This window comes from Cucurbita moschata, unplaced genomic scaffold (assembly GCF_002738365.1).
Source record: "Cucurbita moschata cultivar Rifu unplaced genomic scaffold, Cmos_1.0 Cmo_Scf00016, whole genome shotgun sequence".
Lineage (NCBI taxonomy): Eukaryota > Viridiplantae > Streptophyta > Magnoliopsida > Cucurbitales > Cucurbitaceae > Cucurbita > Cucurbita moschata.
Genome location: NW_019268532.1, coordinates 4,476,537 through 4,498,272, shown reverse-complemented (window position 1 = coordinate 4,498,272; position 21,736 = coordinate 4,476,537). Strand labels below are relative to the sequence as shown.

The 21,736-nt window shown below is 38.1% G+C and overlaps 3 protein-coding genes across 3 annotated transcripts in view; 1 reads left to right on the top strand and 2 right to left on the bottom strand.

The window, feature by feature from the left end:
• Window positions 1–4,017: 4,017 nt before the first annotated feature.
• Window positions 4,018–5,898, bottom strand: LOC111454068. Its single transcript, XM_023095359.1, has 5 exons — window positions 5,322–5,898; window positions 4,865–4,964; window positions 4,650–4,779; window positions 4,457–4,552; window positions 4,018–4,344 (listed from the first exon to the last, which is right to left on the bottom strand). Exons 1-5 carry the CDS (start codon window positions 5,683–5,685, stop codon window positions 4,207–4,209), a joined length of 828 nt encoding a protein of 275 aa, XP_022951127.1. The 5' UTR covers window positions 5,686–5,898; the 3' UTR covers window positions 4,018–4,206.
• A 1,310-nt stretch (window positions 5,899–7,208) lies between these two features.
• LOC111454065 (26S proteasome non-ATPase regulatory subunit 11 homolog) lies at window positions 7,209–10,446 on the bottom strand. Its single transcript, XM_023095355.1, has 2 exons — window positions 10,280–10,446; window positions 7,209–8,764 (listed from the first exon to the last, which is right to left on the bottom strand). Exon 2 carries the CDS (start codon window positions 8,739–8,741, stop codon window positions 7,473–7,475), a length of 1,269 nt encoding a protein of 422 aa, XP_022951123.1. The 5' UTR covers window positions 8,742–8,764; window positions 10,280–10,446; the 3' UTR covers window positions 7,209–7,472.
• Window positions 10,447–15,715: 5,269 nt separating this feature from the next.
• Window positions 15,716–21,736, top strand: part of LOC111454067 — a 15,246-nt gene continuing 9,225 nt past the window's right edge. Inside the window, exons 1-5 of the mRNA XM_023095358.1 lie at window positions 15,716–16,210; window positions 16,490–16,601; window positions 17,303–17,462; window positions 17,981–18,129; window positions 18,809–18,960. Coding sequence (XP_022951126.1) covers window positions 15,927–16,210; window positions 16,490–16,601; window positions 17,303–17,462; window positions 17,981–18,129; window positions 18,809–18,960 — 857 coding nt within the window. The 5' untranslated portion in view covers window positions 15,716–15,926. The remainder of the gene's footprint in view (window positions 16,211–16,489; window positions 16,602–17,302; window positions 17,463–17,980; window positions 18,130–18,808; window positions 18,961–21,736) is intronic.

The following is a 21,736-nucleotide window of genomic DNA, read 5'->3' as shown; positions in this document are numbered from 1 at the left end:
CGGGAGCCGGAGTGGATCCCGCCGAAAATCTCGGCTTTCCTTTTTTTTTTCTCTCTCCTCTCTCCTCAGAAGGTGTAACGTTACAGGTGCGGACTGAGTTATCTACAGGAAAGAGAGCTCTATTGAACAAAAGGATGTTTGGAACCAAGGCTGAATCAGATGGCAGAAGGAGGTTTAAGGCTCGGTTAGTAGTTAAAGGATATTCACAAAGAAAAGACATTGATTATGATGAGATCTTTTCTCCGGTTGTGAAATTAACTACTATCCGAATTCTGCTGAGTATTGTTGCATCGGAGAATTTGCACCTTGAGCAAATGGATGTAAAAACGACGTTTTTACATGGAGATCTAGATAAGGAGATCTATATGCAACAATCAAAAGGGTTTGCAGCTCCAGGCAAGGAGCACATGGTGTGTAAGCTCAATAAGAGCTTGTATGGACTGAAACAAGCACCAAGACAATGGTACAACAAGTTTGACTCCTTCATGTGCAAGAGTGGTTTCCACAGGAGTGAAAAGGATCAGTGTTGTTACCTCAAGAAATATACTGATTCTTATGTGTTTCTACTCCTATATGTAGATGATATACTAATTGCTGGATCAAGTATGAGGGAGATAAACCACTTGAAGGCAAGCTTGTCTTCAGTATTTGAGATGAAAGATTTGGGTGCAGCAAAACAGATTCTTGGGATGAGATTTTCTCGAGATAGATTTGCTGGCACATTAAATCTATCCCAAGAGTAGTACATTGAGAAGGTGTTGTTCAAATTCAAGATGAATGATCCTAAACTTAGGACTACCCCCTTGGCGAATCGTATTAAATTGTCAAAGGGGCAATTTTTCAAGACAGTTGAGGAACGTGAGCACATGACATCAGTTTCGTACGCTTCTGCAGTTGGGAGTTTGATGTATGTTATGATCTGCACTAGACCTGACGTAACACATGTAGTGGGAGTTGTTAGCAAGTACATGGCAAATCTAGGGAAAGAACATTGGGAAGCTGTGAAGTGGCTTCTGAGATATCTCAGAGGTACATCCAATACTTCACTTTGTTATGGCAATGACAAAGTAGTTCTGCAAGATTTTGTGGATGCTGATCTTAGTGGAGATGTAGACTCTAGCAAGAGCACATCTGGATATATCTACACTATAGATGGAACAACAGTAAGTTGGATGTCCAAGCTTTAGAAATACGTCGCTCTTTCATCTACTGAAGCTGAGTATGTGGCAATAGCTGAAGCTGGAAAGGAGATGATATGGATGACAGACTATCTAGAAGAATTAGGCATGAAGCAGTGCAAGAAGATTCTTTATACAGATAGTCAGAGTGTCATACAACTGGTGAAAAACCCAGTCTATCATTCAAGGACAAAACACATTAGAAGACGATACCATTTCACTCGCAGGTTAGTGGAAGAATGTGATATGTGTTTAGAGAAGATAGAGGGTGCAAAGAATACATGTTGACAAAATGTGTTGATGTTGGAAAATTGAGGTTATGCAAAGCCTTAATTAGTATGGTGCAGTGATCGTTTGAGAATGAAATTCTTGGTTGACTAGATCAGTCTCCAAGTGGGAGAATTGTTAGGTTATGGAGCTTGCTACATATTTATAGCTTGGTCAACGGTTATATCCGGTAAAACTATATATGGTAAATAGTTATATATAGTAGATGGTTAAATCTGGTAAAGCTATATACAGTAAACTAAACCATATATATATCCCCTCAGGTAGAGATTTGAAAATGTACTCTCTGTATTCTCTGTGTTCTCTCTTACTGTACATATCTGTAGTCCTCAATACAAAACCTTTAGCCAATATTCTCCTTGCACTTTCTCTATCCTGTTCTTTGTGTTCATCTAGATCGAGTGTGTGTGTTGTTGTGCGATCCTAACAACATTGACTAAAGGTTTTATTGATGACTTCATGTATGTACAACAAGAGAGAATACAGAGAAGGAAGAAAAGTACGTTTTGAGAGCACTACCTAATGGGGTATATATATGGTTTCAATTGGTGGCGGATATTGACTACATTCAAATATTTTGGAGGGAGGAGAGTTGGGGTCCTGTTCGGTGAAGTGTAATGGTGGAGGAGAGGGTGGTTCTAGAGGAAGCTGGAGTGGCGGCAGCAGCGAGAAAATAGGGGATTCGGGGAGAAGAGTGCAATGTGTGCTACGAATGCTACGAGGAAGAGAAGGGTAGAGAGAAGGAGGTGGCTAAGATCCCATGCGGTCATGTGTTTCACAAATCTTGCATCCTTGCTTGGTTTCAATGGAGCAATTCATGTCCTTTATGTAGAGCCAAATTATAACGAAGTGTTAAGAATGATGCTCTGACAAAGGACATAAATTGCTCCATTGAAACCAGGTGAGGATGCATGATATATGGAACACATGAATTGCTCCATTGAAACCAGGTAAGGATGCATGATATGTGGAACACATGACCGCATGGGATCTTAGCCACCTCCTTCTCTCCGCCTATGTTAGCTCTGATACCATGTTAGGAATCACAACTCTCCACAATGGTATGATATTGTCCACTTTGAGCATAAGTTCTCATGGTTTTGCTTTGTGCTTCCCCAAAAGGTCCCATCAAAGGACTCTGGTTCTCCTTCATCGGTCAGCAATAGATAATGAAACGAAGGTGAATATCTATCTAGTGCTCTGATTGTTCTGGATGATCTCCTTAACACCTGCTCAGGTGTCACTTGTTCCACGTATGGTTCTTCAGCAGCGGTCTCAGGAGTTTCTTGAGCTTCTGCGGTAACATAACTGGGTGAATTTTCCTGCAACTCAAGCTCAACTTGCTTCATAGTCTCAGAGTTTATCTTCTCTTTGTCCTTGTACAAGACTTTTTCATCAAAGGTTACGTCACAATGTCTTAGGATTTTTCTATTCTTGTCATCCCAAAACCTATACCCGAACATGTCTGAGCCATAGCCTATGAAGTAGCACTTTATAGCCTTAGCATCAAGCTTGTCTCTTTTCTCTGGATTGATGTGAACATATGCAGTACAACCAAAAGTTCTCAAGTGAGAGTACTTGAGTTCTTTTCCTGTCCATACTTCTTCTGGCAATTGAACTCCAAGGGTACTAATGGCCCTCTATTGATCAAATAAGCTGTTGTACTCACAGCATCAGTTCAGAATGTCTTTGGTAGTCCATAATAAATCCTCATGCTTCTTGCCCGCTCATTTAATGTTCTGTTCATTCTTTCTGCAATGTCATTTTGCCTTGTCTTACTAGAAACTGTCCACATTAATCTAATTCCCTCAGCTGCACAAAATGTTTTAAACTCTTATCGTACTCTCCTTCATTGTCCGACCTCAGGCATTTGATCTTCAAATCGGTCTGATTTTCAACTTCACCTTTCTACTTCTTGAAAGTAGCAAACACATCTGACTTGTGTTTCAAGAAATAAACTCATACCTTCTTGTTCAAATCATCAATGAAGGTGACGTATAACTTTGATCCGCCAAGTGATGAAACTGGAAATGGTCCCCAAACGTCTGTATGGACCATTTCCAATCGTACTTTCTTTGGTTCTCTGGCAGTCTTTGTAAAGCTAACTCGTTTCTGTTTGCCCATAACACAGCTCTCACAAATGCCCATATGAATAGATTTTAGGCCTTCTAAAACTTCTCTCGCAACCAACCTCTTCATTCCTTTGACACCCATATATTTATTTATTTATTATTATTATTATTTTTTTTTTTTTTTGTAACTAATAACACTGAACTAAAATTAATTAAATATTTAATTACGATGAGTTAATATATTTATTTATTTCATTTTTGTGGATACAAAAAAAAAATATATTTTGAGTGGTACTTTATAATTTAGTCTCTATTATTTTAAAAACCCTCAAACCAATTTCTAGGATCGACTATTTTTTATAACATTATAAAATTATAGAAACTATTTGTGAGAGAACAAAATTTAAACGTTAAAATCAAAACGACTAAATTTTAATTTTCTACAAACCCGAGACAAACAAAAACGTAAATGAAACGTAAATGAAGAATATGTCTTCCTCAATTTAAATCTTTATAATTTATCTTTGTATACACGATGTGGGACTACATCATTAGACAATCAATTTATATTACACCAAGAGAATATGTATACCATTTCCTTTTTCTGTATAATTTCCACTACCACTTAATGTCACAACTCTTCCATGTTTCCTGTCAATATTTGATGTTCATATCAACTCGTCCTGGTCTTCGAGAGATCGTTTACGAGCCTTCAGGTTGAGCTCGAGGCTCTGAGGCAGAGGAGGCGTCCTCCCTCTTCGGAACAGGACAGCAAGTGCCCTCATCTTCTTGCACAGATCAAACACCTGAACCAATATAAACATACATGTATTGAATCACAATACGAGTAGGATGCTAAATGAATTCGGCGAAAACAATGGCGTTAGAAGAATTCGGGTGTGTGATTATATCTCTTACTGATGAGGCATCAATCTCGAAAACACCTTCACAACCTTTACCTCCACCTTGCAACAGGTCACAGTATCTTGCAGCTTCATTCTCATCTTCAAACACCTTCAAAAGAAGCAAAGTTTTTGAGTAATCAATCGTTATTGATTACCAAAGATCATGAAGATGAGTTCACTGATAATGGAAACGAATGGGGACTTACAAGAACTCCCTCCCTGATGTCTTCAACAAGCATCTGAAATTTGATTCCTGTTTTGGACTGTTTTTTCTGATTCTCAGACCTCCATTTTCCACCTTTGGAAAACAATAATCCAAGCTCATTTTCCACTTCACTGATGAGCAAACAAATCCGTGAGTTTGGTAAGAACTGAATGTTGAGAAAACCAGAAACACAAAGTGAGTTATATATATATATACCTCCTATTTCTCCGAGTTTTCATCGTGCATATTTGGTTCTCATTGTGTGTTAATACGTATACAGGTTTTGAACTTTCTCTCCACGGATTGGCTTCCAATACTGAGTGAGATGATGGAAGGATGGCTAAGTTAAATCATTGAAGAACATATACGAAGAGAAGCACAAAAATAAAGATCTATCCATAATTTGTAAAGCAGCTTCCAAGTCCAGAAGAACAGATGATAATGCTTGGAGAGTTATCTTGTTTAGTTGTGTTTCATATTTCTATATATTTGGCAAAGCAGATTTCAATTAGGTTACCGATCAAAATTGAGAATCTAAGAACATTATCAAAACTTGTAAAACTTCATCACTAAATAGACAAAATCATTCCTACTATCATAAGCACGGGAAGAAACTGCTGCTATCAAACGACAATAATGAATTTGAATTTGAATTTGAATTTCTGTAAATTACCGTCATAACTGCTGCTATCAAACGTCTGATGGAGATGCCTCCTCATATCATAAGCACGGGAAGAAACTCGCTTGACGAACTCATCAGAAGTACCAGGAATACTGCCATCTAAGCTAAGTGCCCTCTCCATATCCACATCCTCGGTTCCATCCTCGCCATCGCTGTCTCCTTTGTTAGCGCCGCCACCGCTCACTCTACAGGAAATTTCTCGCAAATTTCTGGATCGAGGACCAAACAAAGCGCGAACACGAGGCATAGGGCAGCGGAGGTCGCCAAAAGAGGCGGCGATTCGACGCCGCCGGAAGAAGAGAGGTTGTCTGGAAGGGAGAACGAAGGAAGGTGAGACCGATGATAGGGAATCCATTGGAGGACCGGATTTGATCCTTTGTGTAAATTAGATGAAAATGGAATCTGGAAGGGGGACGTGAATGGGAGAGTTGGTGGTGGCGTGATTGAAGGGGGAATTTGGTACGAGTTTATGTGCGTGGAAGGATGTCCAAGTTGAGAGCTGAGAGGAGGAGGAGAAGGAGAAGAAGAGAAGGAGAAGTTGGTTTCGTGAAGTCCATGAGAACTGGAGAGATATTTTTTATAACGGAGGCTGTGGCTAGACACCTGGACCCCCCAGACGCGCTCACACTCGAACACTCAAAATGTTCTTTTTTTTGGGGCTAAATTATACATACATACATATATATACAGTATATATATGTATGTATGTATATGGTTTTTTTTTTCCCAAAAGCTGCACTATTATATTTGAATCACTACTGCTCCTCCTGTAATAGAAATTCGTTAAAATATTAGATAAAAAATGGATGTGTTGATTTATCATTGTCATGATTGTCTAAGACGTGTTGTTTGTGACTGCATGTCGAATGTCCCGTTCATGCTTGTCTAAGACGTGTTGCCATGGCTGCATGCCCATTCCATGTCGAATGTTCCGCTCATGCTTGTCTAAGACGTGTTGTCATGGCTACATGCCCATTCCAAACTCTTTTTACTTGTTTTCGTGATTGTTCACCAAAATCATATCTATACATGGTAGAACTAAAGTGTCCCAAAATTTACTATAAGGATGTGACATTCTTCCTACTTGAGTTATATGCTATCAAAGTTATGGTTGTTGCTTATTTTCTTTTAGCTTATCTTTGCTCATGTTTTCTAAAACACTCTCTCTCAAACGTGACTGAGACTGATCGGTTGGTAGAGATCAAAGATTAGTTGCTCTACTTAAGTGAAGTTCCTAATAATGAAGTGGGACTTTTGGAGTTTCGCATGAATGAGATTGACGCTAAAGCTAACGGGATCGATGAAACGATAGCCTGTCTTGAGACAATGTCAATTTGCAAATTAATGATTAGGGTTGAGGCAAAGCCACAACGGTTGGTGGCTTCCGGCGCGAGGATAGCTCATTGGGCTCTGTTTTCTAGATGAAAGAACATATCAAAGGTCTAGACAATGCCCAAGAAGCGATCATTCAAATAGTTTCAAAAATGTCGGAGGACTTAAAAGAGTAGCCCTTGGAGTAGTCAGTCCATGAGAACAGTGGAGAAACAAACTCCATCTGAAGTGCGATCCAATTTAATAAGGTGAAGGTCCTTGAGCCTAAGTCCTATGGACTATAGGGTAAAGGGGTAAAGGAGTATTGTCACCAATTGTACTTAATGAACTATCATTCTAATCAAAGATGAGCATAAAATATACCTTATACCTTTGTAGATATGGTGGTTGGCATATTTCTTCATTGTGTTTCATTGGTATGAAAAAGGTAAGTGGCAGCAAAGTCATATAATACCTTCATTCCCCTTTTCATCATATAACTAGAAGAATTCAGTTGGTACTTTCAAGTTTCACCCAAAGGAAATCACTGCAGATCATCACAGCATGTAACCTGAAGATAAAATCTGTACCCATGTCTGTAAGAATTGGAAAACAGACAAACAAGTTGCACACAGTGGTCTAAGTTCATTTCAACTTTTATAATGAGCCTGAACGGTCTTTCTCCAAACAAATCTGCTGCAGCTAAAACTTGAAACTAAATTTCTTTTAAATCACAACATCAAAGTTCATTGGAATCATTCAAGAGTAAAGCAAACGAACCATGAAAACAACAGAGCATGATCATATCGGGTCAGATCGATTCCGATAGCCTTACGCCATTATCTTTGCTGACCTAACATAGAGGCTGTCCACAACCTTGCCAATGTTGGAAATGGTTTCCAGTGTAGCTGGATATATAGCGTCGGTCTTTGGGTCGTCGAAAATGATTAGGCATCCAGCACCTTGGTCTAAAGTGCCTGCAAATTTCTTGTCAAGAATCATCTGAGACAACTTCTTTTCGACATGATCCACCGGCAGTTCAATCAGCTCTGCAATGTGAGCAATCTCAACTCTTGAGAATGGTTCAATCAACCTGCAGAGGTTTTGCTCCAACAGAGTGTCGTAGAGAGAAGAGAGATGCCTGTGGACTATAGGGTCTTCCTCTAGTTGAGCCTTATAATCTCTAAGTGCTGTCTCGAAAAGCTTCAACGATCGCTTGGAATGTGCATCAGCTACAGCTTTCATGGCATCCAGCTCAACCCCCACGTATTGTAGACCTGCTTTTGATGATATTATTCCTGCCACGTCATCCGCCTGGCTAACCATTATTTTGCACAGCAACATATATTTGAGGCTAAATACAGCACGGGGATCTTCAAGAGCATTGAAGGCTTCAAAAGCTTCAAAGAAATAACTGTAAGCAGTTTTGTAATCCTTCTCTTCCGCATGGAGGATGCCACTCTGCAAGTCAATAGTGCCCTGTTGTGCTGGAGGCACGTATATGGCATTAGCAGCTGTTCTTGCAGCAGTAAGTGCAGCCTTCGCTTTAGGAAGGTTCCTCAGCGAAAAATGAAGCTTGCTCTCCAATAAATCTATGTCTACAAGGAGAAGCTTATCGTCCAGTCTTCTAACTTCCTTGATTAATCCAGCCAGGAGATTTAAGGCTTCAGAGTACTCCTTATTTTCCATCAAAAGAGCTGCAAGCCTGGCTTCAACCCGTTGCCTAAGGAAAGTTCGCTTCTCAGCACGTGTCCACTGCACCATTTCCTTGCATAAGGAAATCTGAAGATCAGATGTATCTGGTATTTTAGCCACGGCATCAATGATTCCTCTCACAATTTTTGCTGTTTTTGCTTTCGGAATCAAGTTAAAGAAGGGCCTTAGTTGAGTCAAAAGGTTCCGAAGATCCTCTGCACGATTCTCTTGTCTGAGAAGATCTGATAAATTTGTTATAGCCTGTTCTTTTATACGTAGAGCCTCAGGGGATGATGAAGGGTTTTCAAGAATACGGTAAAGGATTGAGATTGATTCTGACGGATTCTTAGCTTCTAAAGCCTCAGCAATTGAATCAGTAGTGGCAGGTAGGTAAGATGTCGACATAGTTACAGAGTCGAAACCAAGTTCTGCAAAAGCAAGTCGTTGAACACCATGAAATTTTTATTTAAACATCAAAAACAAAACAAATGAAAGTACGCCCTTGTCTAACAACGGCAAAGTCCTGTATTAGTCTGCTACATTCTATCTCAGCTTATATCAATATTTCTTTCACATGTGAAGAAAATAATTAGAAAGCAATAGAAACAGAAAGCTTCTAAGTCCCTCTATACGAGAATCTTGGTTCCTTATCTCAATCCTGCACATGCCCCTTTCTATCCACTTCCCACATAATATAATATGATATTTTGAAAGAGATCGAGCAGTAAAATAGAAAATTCATTTATATATAAATTCATTGATGTATGAATTCCAAGCAAAGGGCAACAAGTGAATGTGGTTTTGTGATTCTTCAGTAGCCCTGTGAGCACCGACTTGGTGATATAGCCAAATAAGGCATAACGCCTCTGTAGGATATTTGTAGTATTAATGGCTTGGTGAGAAAAAAAAAATTGATCTTCGTGGAATAATTTCCTTTCCAAATACCTCTCTCGTCAAAGAAGTCTCCAAAAGGTTAAGGGATTCTCCCATATCCGAATAAAAAAGATTTAATTCAAAAGGTCCCGTTTGTGTTTGGAAACCATCTCCATGCATCAGCCACTTGTACTAGGGCAATCGGTGCAAGATCAAGGCTGAGATTAGTCTATTCTAAGGCTTCAGTGTCCTTCAAATTTCTCCCAATCTTTAAATCCCAGAAGCTTTTTTTCTGGGTTCCAGACCACTTATACAGTAGCCTCCTAGCAGTGGATGAGACGATAAAGAAGGGGATATTGAGAGGCAAACTGAGAGTTGGACACCCAAGGGTCGGGCCAGAAAAGAGTTGTGGCTCCGTCTCCCAATTAGTGGGAAATCTTACTAGTGATAAGATCTTGATGCTTGACAATGGACTTCCAAGGGCCTTTAGCAGAAGATAAAGAGGCCCAATTCAAGTAATTTGTCGAACCATACTTTTCCTTAATGAGTTTCCTCCGGTATCGATTTGGAAAACGAAAATTTCAACAAACAAACCAGTAAAGTAAGCCTCACAAGTTATAACCTGAACTAAAAGAGGCTAGCAGATAAAAACGCAAAAGAAAAAAAAAAGGTTGAGAATAACGAAAAACAAGCAAACTAAACTGAGACTACACAACCCTAAAGAACAATAACGCTTCTGCATCCGGTTGGAAACCCATAATTAGGTTTTAAAACTCCGATAGCATCAATTTCAAAAAGCTGAAAGTTCAAATGCAGGTTTTTCATCTTTACATACACCATTACTAACGCTTCGTGACTATTTCCGAAGTAAGAACGACAAATAGAGATTGAAGTAAGGTGGAAGACTTCCGAATTTCAATTTCACGATTCGAACTACCAAATATAGCTCACATCGCAGTTCAGAAACAAAATTAAGAACTATGGGCAAACTAAGTGCCGTAGTAGACGAGAAAACAAATCGAAAACGATAAATGTATAGAATAAATCGCAAAGAGGAGAGGAAAAGAAACCTGGAGTATGGTAGGAAGCAGAGATGGTGAAGCGCCCAGAGAGAATTGAAGACGCGGGATCGAGATCGGGGAGGCCGAGAAGAAGAAATGAAAATGAAAAGGGCAGAATGAATAATAATCGGGTTCGTTTGTGTTCTTTCTTGGGGATGCGGCAAAGTTCCCCGGCCGAGTCTATTTTCCATCTGAAAATTGCTTCTTTTTTATTTATTTATTTTGTTAAATTACTATTACAAAAATAATAATAATAATTTTTTTTTTTTTTTTGTCCCGGTTATCGGCTTGAGTAGAGATAGGTGCCAACAATGATCCAATTAACTTACTTAATAGTAAGAGTGAGTGTTGCACTAGAGTTCTAAATGAGTGTGATTGTGACTGTGCTCCTAAAATTTGAATTAACGAACACATCTGCTGTACAATAGTTAAACAAGTTTTATATGGACCAGTTGATTGAGAATCAAAGAGAAAATACTCGACCTACTATAAGTTTGATAATTTCGACTTGTGGAAACTCACATGGATGAGATTGTTGCCAAATGTGATAAGATCAACACAGTAGCAGGTCACCTTGATTAGATACCCGTCCATGAATTAATGTGGAGGGTTGAGACCTTAGAAGACAAATCCACATGAGTTGGTAGGTTTGAGCGTGGAGATAGCTTAACGGGCTCTATTGCTGAGATGGAGGAGCGTATTGAATGTTTAGACAACTCCCAGAAGGTAGTCGTACAAATGGTCGATGTAAAACCTGCCCTTGATATGGTTAGAGATAAAGTGGTAGATTTGAGTATCCGACTAAACCTCGTCATGAGAGCGGTAGGGAACCAAATCTCAACAATGGGGTGCAGTCTAGTTTAACAAGGTAAAGATCCCATAGCATAAACTCTTCTATTGGGTTCGAGATGCCTAGGCTATAGAGAGCTTTTATCTTTAACCTTGAACAATATTTTCGAGCTACAAATATCATGGCAAAAGAAGCGAAAGTCACGCTAGAAACAATGCATTTAACTGACGATGTGAAGCTGTGGTGGAGATCTTAATACATGGACATTCAGGACGGTTGATGCATCGTAGATACTTAGGAGAGATTAAAGCAAGAACTCCATTCATGGTTCTGTCCAAAGAATGTTAAGATATTGAATATATGTCTGAAAACGAGATCTTTTGTTTTGTCAAAGGGCTACAGTTACCAGCAAAGTCCAAACTATATGAATAACGAGTTCAAGACGTTTATACTGTCTTTGTTGCAGCATAACAGTTGTTCAAATTTAGTAACGAACCACCACAAAATGTGAGGAGTCGAACTTCTTCAAGTCTTCCAAGTAAGATTTGAAACAAATTTATAAGCTAAAGATGAGACGGTAAGAGTTGAAACGCTGCACTTGAAAAGCATTGAAAACCCCAACATCGGAGCCCTAAAGTTTTGCTACATTACATACATCGAGGCCTGGATTAATCATAGATTGATTAAAAGCATTATGGTCGACTATGAACCACCCACAACTTTATGACAAAGACATAAGTGAAATGCTTGAGCATACTCGGGAATTGAGATACAAAGAAGATGAAAGTCGTCAATTCAACCGTCATACCTATATGGGAAATTGCAAAGAAAACTTCGACTAAGTTGGAAACTTGGGGTGAATATACCAATATCATGATCATCGAGATAGATGAGTTTGACATTGTGTTAAGGATGGATTTCTGTTTCGAACAAAACGTCATTCACATACCCCTAGCAAAATACTTCGTACGTACGAGATTCAACTCCACCATTATTCAGACAATACCCAACAGACAAAAGGGATGAAGATGATGTCACCAATTCAATTGAAATGGGGTCTCGCCCCGGGCAAACTCACTCTCATCTCTCTTTTCGTAATTGAAGATGAAAACATGAGTGAACTAATAACAATAGAGATCTAGCAATTGCTAGAAAATACTGCAACGTGAAGCTGAAAAGCTTGATTAGGAGATGCGACTAGTTGTCAATTATTCATACCCGGATTATATGTTATTAATATCGTTGTTGTTCCTTATTACTTGTTAGCTTATAACATTGACGTTTCCCAAAACCTTCTCCGACCCATTTTTTAAAACTAGTTTTTAAGAGCGGGGCCAGATGCTTGAGTATAGGACGTTTGTGCCAACAATGACCCAAATTTTAGTTGGTTGACTTACTCAAGAGCGAGAGTGAATGTTGTACACAATTACATCGTGGGTTTTGGAGGAGCATTGTCACTACCTAAATTTTGAGCTACTCAAAGCACGAATTGTGACATAGATTGACTCGACAGGAATAAAAACTCAACTCGAGATTTTAAAACTGAAAACCATACATACACATATATATTCACAATATACAAAATACATTTTAACTTTAATACATCGAGGGAATATTACACAAAAATAAGACCAAGACAAAAGACACAAACTCGGTGATGACTCTTGAACCTAGGTTGTCTCTTTATGGTCAAGACAAAAGACACAAACTCGGTGACGACTCTCGAACCTAGGTTGTCTCTCTATGGTCACATGCTCCAAATCGTTTTTGTCCTCGACCAGCCTCTAGTTTTTACCTGAAAAACAATAAAAACTAAAGTGAATATAAAATAGTTAGTAAGAAGCCTACTTGTAGGCTCTGATTATGTATATGGATGATGCTAAGTTACCACACTCTATACCTAACATAAGACATAAAACATAGGGTTCTATTATGAGGACCTAGGTCTTGACATTCTAAGTTCTCGATTCTGAGTTCTAAGAACATGATAAATCTTTTGCCTACCCTTGGTTTATGCACTCGTATGGTCCCTTGCCTAGTACGGGTTTAAAGAGAGTGGATCCCAATGGGTTGTCTACTTCCTTTTCCACAAACAATAAAACGAGTCTTGATTCTAAACCTATGCCTAAAATTCAAATTAGGATTTTGAATTCGGATTCGACTCATAGTGACTCTGACATTCTCCTACGCCCCCCACGAAATTTGAACAGTGTATGATGTATCACGTAAATGGGAATCCTAAGATGACTTAGGACAAAAGGAAAGTTTAGGTAGAGTGGTACCGAGTCAACTGGAAGTCGTATTAGGCTTACGGTCATGATTGTACAGTTTCTAAGATCCAACCTACTTGGCTTGATTACAGTCTTAGAGTGCAGAAGTATTTAGGTTTATAGTTATGACTCCAAGAGTATATAATAAAAAAGCTAGGTTATACCTAAGTAAACGACGTCTTAAAATCATGCATATTTCATTTAGAACATCATAATTAGATGTCGAATATTAAATCAAGCCAATCGGAGTTCATTAAAGCTACAAAACATCATAACGGGCGTAGCAGGGACATTTTTGTCATTCGTACCTTTATTGTTAGTTTATGTCCTAATCATGTTCCTACGACCTTCGAGCTCAGCATGCACCATTAATTCATATTATTAAGTCACACTTTAAAATTTCATGCACAACGGATATCATTTAGTGGGTTAACTTCCGTTTAAGGCATTTTCCAAGTGATCCTTACAAGTATATCTTAAGAAAAGTCTGAGATGACTGCTTACTTGCTTGGTCGTATTTGGTAGGTTCTTTATTGAGTTCGTTTGCTAGAATGGTTAGAATTTCTATAAGAATTAGTCAATAAGGGCATTATTTGGCTTAAAACTAAGAGTGAGCCAAAAAAAATAAGGTGTGGTTAGTTCAAAGACGTGCATGGTCCAAACTTCAAGCCTCACCATCCATAAAGGTGTTGGACGACTTCTTCTGTTCCAAGCGTTTCACAGCTCTCGACTCCTTCTACAACCTTGTGGGTAATGTTATTTTGAACATGTAGGAATAAGTTTTAGGGAAATTGGTCGAGCGTAGCTCCCAAATTTGCCTAAAAATAATGAGTTAAAAAGCCAGAAACTTCCTGCCTCATTCTCGAGATTCAGTGGTTCTTTACTCGAATTAAGCACATGGAACGGAAGTTTTTTACTCTCTCTTTAAAAGCTCTCGCTCCACCACCTTAGACTTATCCAATAGGTCCTCGAATCTTCATCTCAAACTCGAGGTTAGAAACACGATCTTTCCCAACTCCAGTCACACCAACTTAGGTCACTCCAATCAATCTTAGCCATTGGATGAGAGTGTGATAATCTCATATAGGCCAAGGTACAATTTGGGACGACATGGGTCGTTGGATCTCCAAAATTTTGGGAAGAAAAATTTAAGAGGCAAATCTGCATGAAATCAAAGGTTTTCAGGGCTACTTTTCCAATATTTTGATTTTTAGGGATATTTCTGCAGTTTTGACTTCAAGACTATTTTTCCAATCCGTCTTTAGGGCTACTTTGTCCAAATTCCTACTTCCAAAGACATTTTTTTTTCATATATAAAATTTTCCTTCTTATTTTAGAGATTCCTTTCAATAATTAATTAAAAAAAATCCAATAATTTTATTGAAAATGGTAAAAATTACATTTTTACCTTATTTGATCTTAATTTCTCATGGTCGTTACAAGCACGGTAAATCTTAATCTAATTAGAAGAAAGAAACGTAAAAGTCGTGGATGTAATGGAGGATTATACGAGAACGCCATAGATGATAAATATTTTTGAAATAGGTCATTAAAGTGGAATTTCCGAAAACCTTGAACCCGAAATCGGGAATCTAGCCGAGAAGGTGAAGATCATAAAATTGAGAAGAAACCTTCAACTCTGTAATTCCAAAAGCAAAGTGATGAAAAACATAATAGTAAATAAGGTCGTAAATATAAAAAAAATATCTCATCCTCTGCCCGGATCCAGAAAACGAATCACAATTTTTCCTCTATCGAGTTTGTTTAGGTATGCTTCATTTTGGGATCATTTTCACGAGAAAGACGAACACTACATTTGTAACTTGAGCGGAGATTATGAAGCATCATCCCTAATGAAAAACACGAAAATTTGGTAGAATCATGGGTCTGATACCACTTGTCACAATCACACTCTTGATGGCAGCGGACTTACGATTGTGCGACACTCACTTTCCAACGACAAGTGAGCTAAGCCATTTGTTCTTGCATCGCCTACGGCCAAGCAACGTATGCTCGAGCCTCTGGTCTCGATTTAAGAGAAGGTTTGAGAAAACAAAAGCAGAGAGAGATTTTTGAAAGATACGTTATATAAGCAAGCAAGAGAGTAATAACAATGGCTCATAGTATATAACCTTAGGGAGGGGAATCATACCAATAGGCTAAATAAAAAAATTTAGATATTTAATATCTAAACCGAACCCAAATTAAAATATTTTAATATAATTTATCTAATTTAAATCATTTTTAAATTCTAAATTCGATTAAAATATTATAATATATATATATATATATATATATATATATATATATATAAAACATATTAAAATGTTAGGAATAAAAAGAAAAAGAAAAAAAGAAAAAAAGAAAAAAGAAAAAAGAAAAAAAAACGAAAAAAAAGCCCTAAATGGATGGCGGCAATTTGGGATCCAATTTCCAGGAAACTGTTCATGCTCGAAGGCAGCGATCGGTTGAGAAGTCGAGAAGAGGGCGTCTCAGTTCCATACTGAAATGCTTCCATATCAACATAGTGGCCTTGAATCCAGTTCTTCCATGAACAATCATAGACGCAGTTAATCGCCCAACCATATTCCAGTGAATGGGCTGGAGGAGAGCTGCTTCAGTTTTCCTGAGCTGCGTATCTATAGCTTCTAAACCTCCTATCAAAATCCCTTCTACTTCTTCGACAACTCCCCATTTTTTGCATTCTTCAAATCCGGTGTTTGGTTTTCAATGCTCCAGGTTATTTTCTGCTGTTGCATCTCCGTTTTCGATCACTGGCAGTCAGTTTGAATCCGAGTTTGAACAATCCTATGATTTCGAGGTGGAAGATGGAGACGAAATTGGGAAAATTCCCATCAAAGCTTACTTTCTTTGCACCAGGTTTGCCATCCAATGAGCTATGGATTAATCTAGCACTCGTTGATTGTCTTGGTGACTCTACTTCTCGTGTCTATTTTTTTCTCCATGTCTTAATTTATCGGCAATTTGATGTTGGAGTTATTTTATTTTTCTGGTCATCCGTGATTTGTCTTTCTTAGATTCTTGCTTTTGTCAGTATAAATTTGAAGAGCATGCAGTCTCAGAGTTTAAGCAACGTTGTTCCTCCTACCTCCAATTTTTGTTCCTGGTTTGTCTTTCTCAGATTCTTGTTTTTGGCAGTATAAATTTGAAGAACATGCAGTCTGAGAATTTAAGCAACATTATCCCTCCTACCTCCCGCTCGTCAAATTATATCGCTCTCAGATACATTGATTTCCCTCCAGAAACTTCCGTAAGCAGTTGAAACATATGTATATATTCTTTGTACATTCATTATGCTTGAGGAATGCCTATGGTTAATGATCTTTTTTTTTTTCTTCATATATATAGTTTAAATTTTTACCAAAAAAAAGAATCACTGTTTTGTACAAACTCCCATACGGAGTGAAAAGAACAAACACCCAGCTAAACTAAAAACACAAGCCAAAAAAACCAAAATCTTGTTAATGGTGAATTCCTCTGTGAAATGATGGTAAAAATCTCAACGTACAAGGATAGCCGAAGTCAACCATATCGTATTCCCGTACAAGATTTTTTTTTGTTTGATTGCGTGTGTGGAACCTTTTTTGTTTATTACAAAATTGATTGTGTTACTTAGTATGTATTTGTTAATAGCAAAGAGAAGCTTATGTTTACTCTGGTCAAAGCATAAAAATCTCTGGAATCATCCCAGACCCTTCCCAGCTAACATAAATAAAGAAATCGCATACAAAAGTCATGCATACATCACATTATGTCTCACAATGCTTTATGCCACATAAAACTAGTTCTTTTTCCTATTAGGAATTCATTGATATGTGTGCCATCACTTGCACTAATATAATTTTGTACAATAATAAAACTGTTAGATTTTGGTAAGTAGCCAGGAATAGTGGAAGCCATTGTATATTGTATAATACTTCAGTTTTTTGTAACCTGAAACTGATGTTTCAGGATGTTCGAGTTAAAGGGAACTCAAGTTGCTGCAGATACATGGTTGTATTCCAATATGGCTCTGCTGTTCTGTTTAACATCGAAGATCATGAAGTTGAAGGTTATCTAGATTTGGTCAGAAGACATGCTTCTGGCTTGCTTCCAGATATAAAGAAAGATGGTAATTTTTTCTGAATATCCAAATTTGTTTTGTTCTTTTTCTCTGTGACCTTGCAAATGATGTTCCTATGCACAATTGCTAAGGACCATCTTTCTCCCTGCCTACTCATTTTTTTTTTCCATGTTATGAATGGGATAGAGGTAGATCATAGATAAACATGGCTGTGTGTGTTGGTGCATAATTATTGCTTATTTCTCTTTAGGGTTTCGCATCACCCTGCTTTGATAATTATTTATTTAATCTTGTAGACTACTTATAAACATGTTTATTAGAAATGCGAATTCATTAGTTACTTGGATGCACATTGTCCACAAACTCTATATGATTAAAATCGCTGTTAGTTAACTCGAATTCTAGTTTTTAGCTTTATGGTACATGCTTCATCATTTACTACATTTATGTGCTTCAGAGAGTGATGTCTAAAACCTTGTTCATGTGCTTGGATATTTTTTTAACACGTTTTTTTGACAGATATGTTTTTGAGTTTATCTAATTTCTTTGTACCAACTTTGTGATAGATTATGCTGTGAAAGAGAAGCCATATCTAGTCGAGGATATGCAAGGAGGTCCTGATTACATTGTTCTTAAGAGTTTAGACACTGATGGTGTTCGCATTATTGGAAGTGTGCTTGGTCAAAGCATTGCTTTGGACTACTTTGTATCACAGGTAATTTTGCATCATACATATTCAATGCATACACACCAACATGGAACTTCCTGGGGAAGTTTCAGGGAGAAGAGGTTCTCATTATCACAAATCTAGAGCAAGTAGAAGAAAATGTAGGAATTGACACAGCTTGATCTCTCTCAAGAGCTAACTGCTCTTCTGTACTTTGAACGTCCTTACTTCTAACGTTGACATTTTTTACTCTCCTGTCCTCCCATGGCTACTACAGCCTTCGTTTGTGCTTCAATCATTACCAATATATCACATTGTTCTAGTTCACTCCTGTCCAACCCAGTAGACCCATGTATATTATTTCTGGTCCTCTTCTGAGAACATGATTGGTAACTTATCACTATTTCCTGCAACTTTTTCCTGTCATAATTGACATTCTTTGTAGCTAATTCGGAAGGATGGAGGTTATGAGTCTTGTGAAATTTTTTCTTTTCTCATCTTCACCTATTAGCCCTCAAACCCCAAAGTGTTTGACTGAAATTCAGCCCACCCTCTAGGCCAAGAAGCTACAAGATGGTTCAGTCTTGTTCATACAATTTCCAAATCTCTAAATCTCTGAGTTTGGCCTTTTAATCTTAAGCACCAATTTTTAGTGCTTGTATATGTGTTCTCAAAACATGGGCTTTTGGACAGTCGTACATGTAACATTATCCCTTTCCTTTTTCAGGTTGATAGTTTGGTTGAAGAGTTTGCCGATATAAATCGTAAAATGGAGAAAACAGGAACATTCACTATGGATAAGAAAAAGCTCCTTCAACTTGTTGGAAAGGCTAATTCAAATCTAGCAGATGTAATTCTCAAAGTTGGTCTTTTTGAAAGGTAACGCCATTATAGTTGATATTAGTTTTGGGTCAATTTGTTGTACATTTGTTTAAATATTTGCCTATACGTATTTCCTGCATTTACTAATTTTTATATTTCAGTTGATAGTAGTGCTTTATTTGTGCAATGGTAGTTGTTGGATTACGGAATGACAACAATAGAATGTTTCTTTACATAGATTCCTTACCTGTGACACGCTCCCAATTTTTATGTTTCCTAATTAAAAAAAAAAAAAAAAAACAAAAGAATATATGCTCCCAGTTTTTCTTTTTTTGTGAAATGTAATAAATAATAATTTTTTTTTGGATATGAAATAATTTTTTTGATGATATAAAATGTTACAAAAAGTAGAAAACCCATCCAATGAAGTTGCAAAACATTTCTCTGGTTTGGTAGGATACAATTTAAAATATAATTGCAAAAGGGTGGAAATGAGTTTAAACCATTGTGGCTACCTACCTAGGATTTAATATTCTATAAGTTACCGTAGCAACCAAATGTTGTAGGATTAAATGGTCATACCATGAGAATAATTGAGGTGCATGCAAGATGGTGATATGAACCAAAACTAAACCACAATGTACTGCAATATAAAACATAAGAGAACTACAGGATAACAAAAGTAATTGGAGGCATTTGGACCCTCCCTATCTTGAGTTCACTCAAGTTCTTAACCAATTAAAAAATTGCCTAACTCTAGTCTAAGACCCACCAAACGTTTGAAGTGTGGCCTTGCAAAAAGTATAGAGCCAAGCTAGAATGACGCATGATGAGTGTGCTAGGTAACGTCATCAGTGATGATTGGCGAATGGTGGTGATAACAGAGGTAGTAGGATCTGTAGAAATTACAAGAATTGTGCGGCACCAAAGAAACAATGCTGCGGGGAGGACACGACAAACAGTGGTGGACAAGGACAACTGTGATGTTCGATGATGGACAGTGGGTGACGATCCTCGGCTGTAGGCGTCTCTCAGTGCTGGACGAGAGTATTGGTGATGTAGGTGAGAAACATATAGGAGTTGCTTGTGGCATCTAGGGTTGCTATGTGGGTAGAATCATGCCTAGCCAGGTTGTGTTTTAGGTTTGAAATATAGAAAAACACAACCCAAAATCCGTATGGTATAACTGTCTTTGTTAGCAAAAAGGCATGTGCAAGTTTATTCACCGTTTTTTCCTTTGAAAGCAAATGGGCCCCAACTACTTCATTTACACCGTTTAAAGATGATGGGCCCACGTGGTTTGATTGGTTTCATTTTCACACCCATTCTGCCCATTGTCATCTGACTGGCACCCTCTATCATTCGCTGCCTCTACTTGATTCTTGCACCGGCGTCTCTGTGATGTCCCATATTGGTTGGGGAGGAGAACAAAACACCCTTTATAAGGGTATGGAAACCTTCTCCTAGCAGACGCGTTTTAAAGCCTTGAGTGGAAGCCCAAAAGGGAAAGCCCAAAGAGGACAATATCTGCTAGCGGTGGATTTGGGCCGTTACAAATGGTATCAGAGCTAGACACTGGACTATGTGCCAGTGAGGAGGCTGTTCCCCAAAGGGGGTAGACACGAGACGGTGTGCCAGTAAGGACGCTGGGTCCTAAAGGGGGATGGATTTGGCAGGGGTCCCACATCAATTGGAGAAAAGAAAGAGTGCCAGCGAGGACGTGGGCTCCGAAGGAGGGTGAATTGTGCTGTCCCACATTGGTTGGGGAGGAGAACAAAACACCCTTTATAAGGGTATGAAAACCTTCCCCTAGCAGACGCGTTTTAAAGCCTTGAGGGGAAGCCCGAAAGGGAAAGCCCAAAGAGGACGATATTTGCTAGCGGTGGATATGGGCCGTTACAGTCTCCTTCACGTTTTTAACTCTATCCATAGGAGCTGTCGATGATGATCGTTTGTTGAACATGCTTTTCCTACAATTTCTCCTTGTCGGCGAGTCTCCCTTTGACGTACCACCTCCTTCATCTTGGACTGCTTTTGAGTCCCTTTGTGTGAGGTTTTCAAATACTGATGCATTATCGATCAGCCTCCCCAATCCTTTGTTGGCGTTTTCCAGCAACCGTGTTTTCTGGTTTGTCCTATTTCTTATCTCCTTTGCTTCTTGAATCAATTCTTGATCATTTTCTTACTTTTTTTTCTTCACCGATCTCTCCTCTTTGTCTTCATTCCTCCTTTAAGGATTTTGATGATTTTTTGTTCTTTTTGACCGTCGCATTCGGTTGATTAGTAACCTTCTTCGTATCCTTGATTTCTTACCATATATATGAGATGCCTGATGCTGCTATGATTTTCTGCCTCTTTGTCTTGGCCCATCTATTCTCTCTTTTGATTTTTGTAGTCTCCTTTCTAATTTCATTGAAACCCAGTGCCATAGTCAGTATAGAATGAAGTCTCGAGTGCATTTTCTCATCGAATTTATTCTTCAATTGGTCCATTCCTTTGTATAAAACCTTCGATGTTGCTTCACTTAATTTTGAGCCAAACTGCTCTGACACCAATTGATATGAACCAAAATAGAACCACAATGTATCGCAATATAAAAGATAAGAGAACTATTAGATAATCAAGTAATTTGAGGTACTAGGACCCTCCCTATCTTGGGAATTCTCAAGCCTTCAACCTACTAAACAATTGCCCAACTTCTTTCTTTTCCACTCCCACTATTTATAACCAAATACCCTAACTTCATACTCTTTACTGATATACCCTTAATAGCATTCCTATTAGCCGGATTGGACACCTGTAGATACATAAAAAAAAAAAAAAAAAAAAAAAA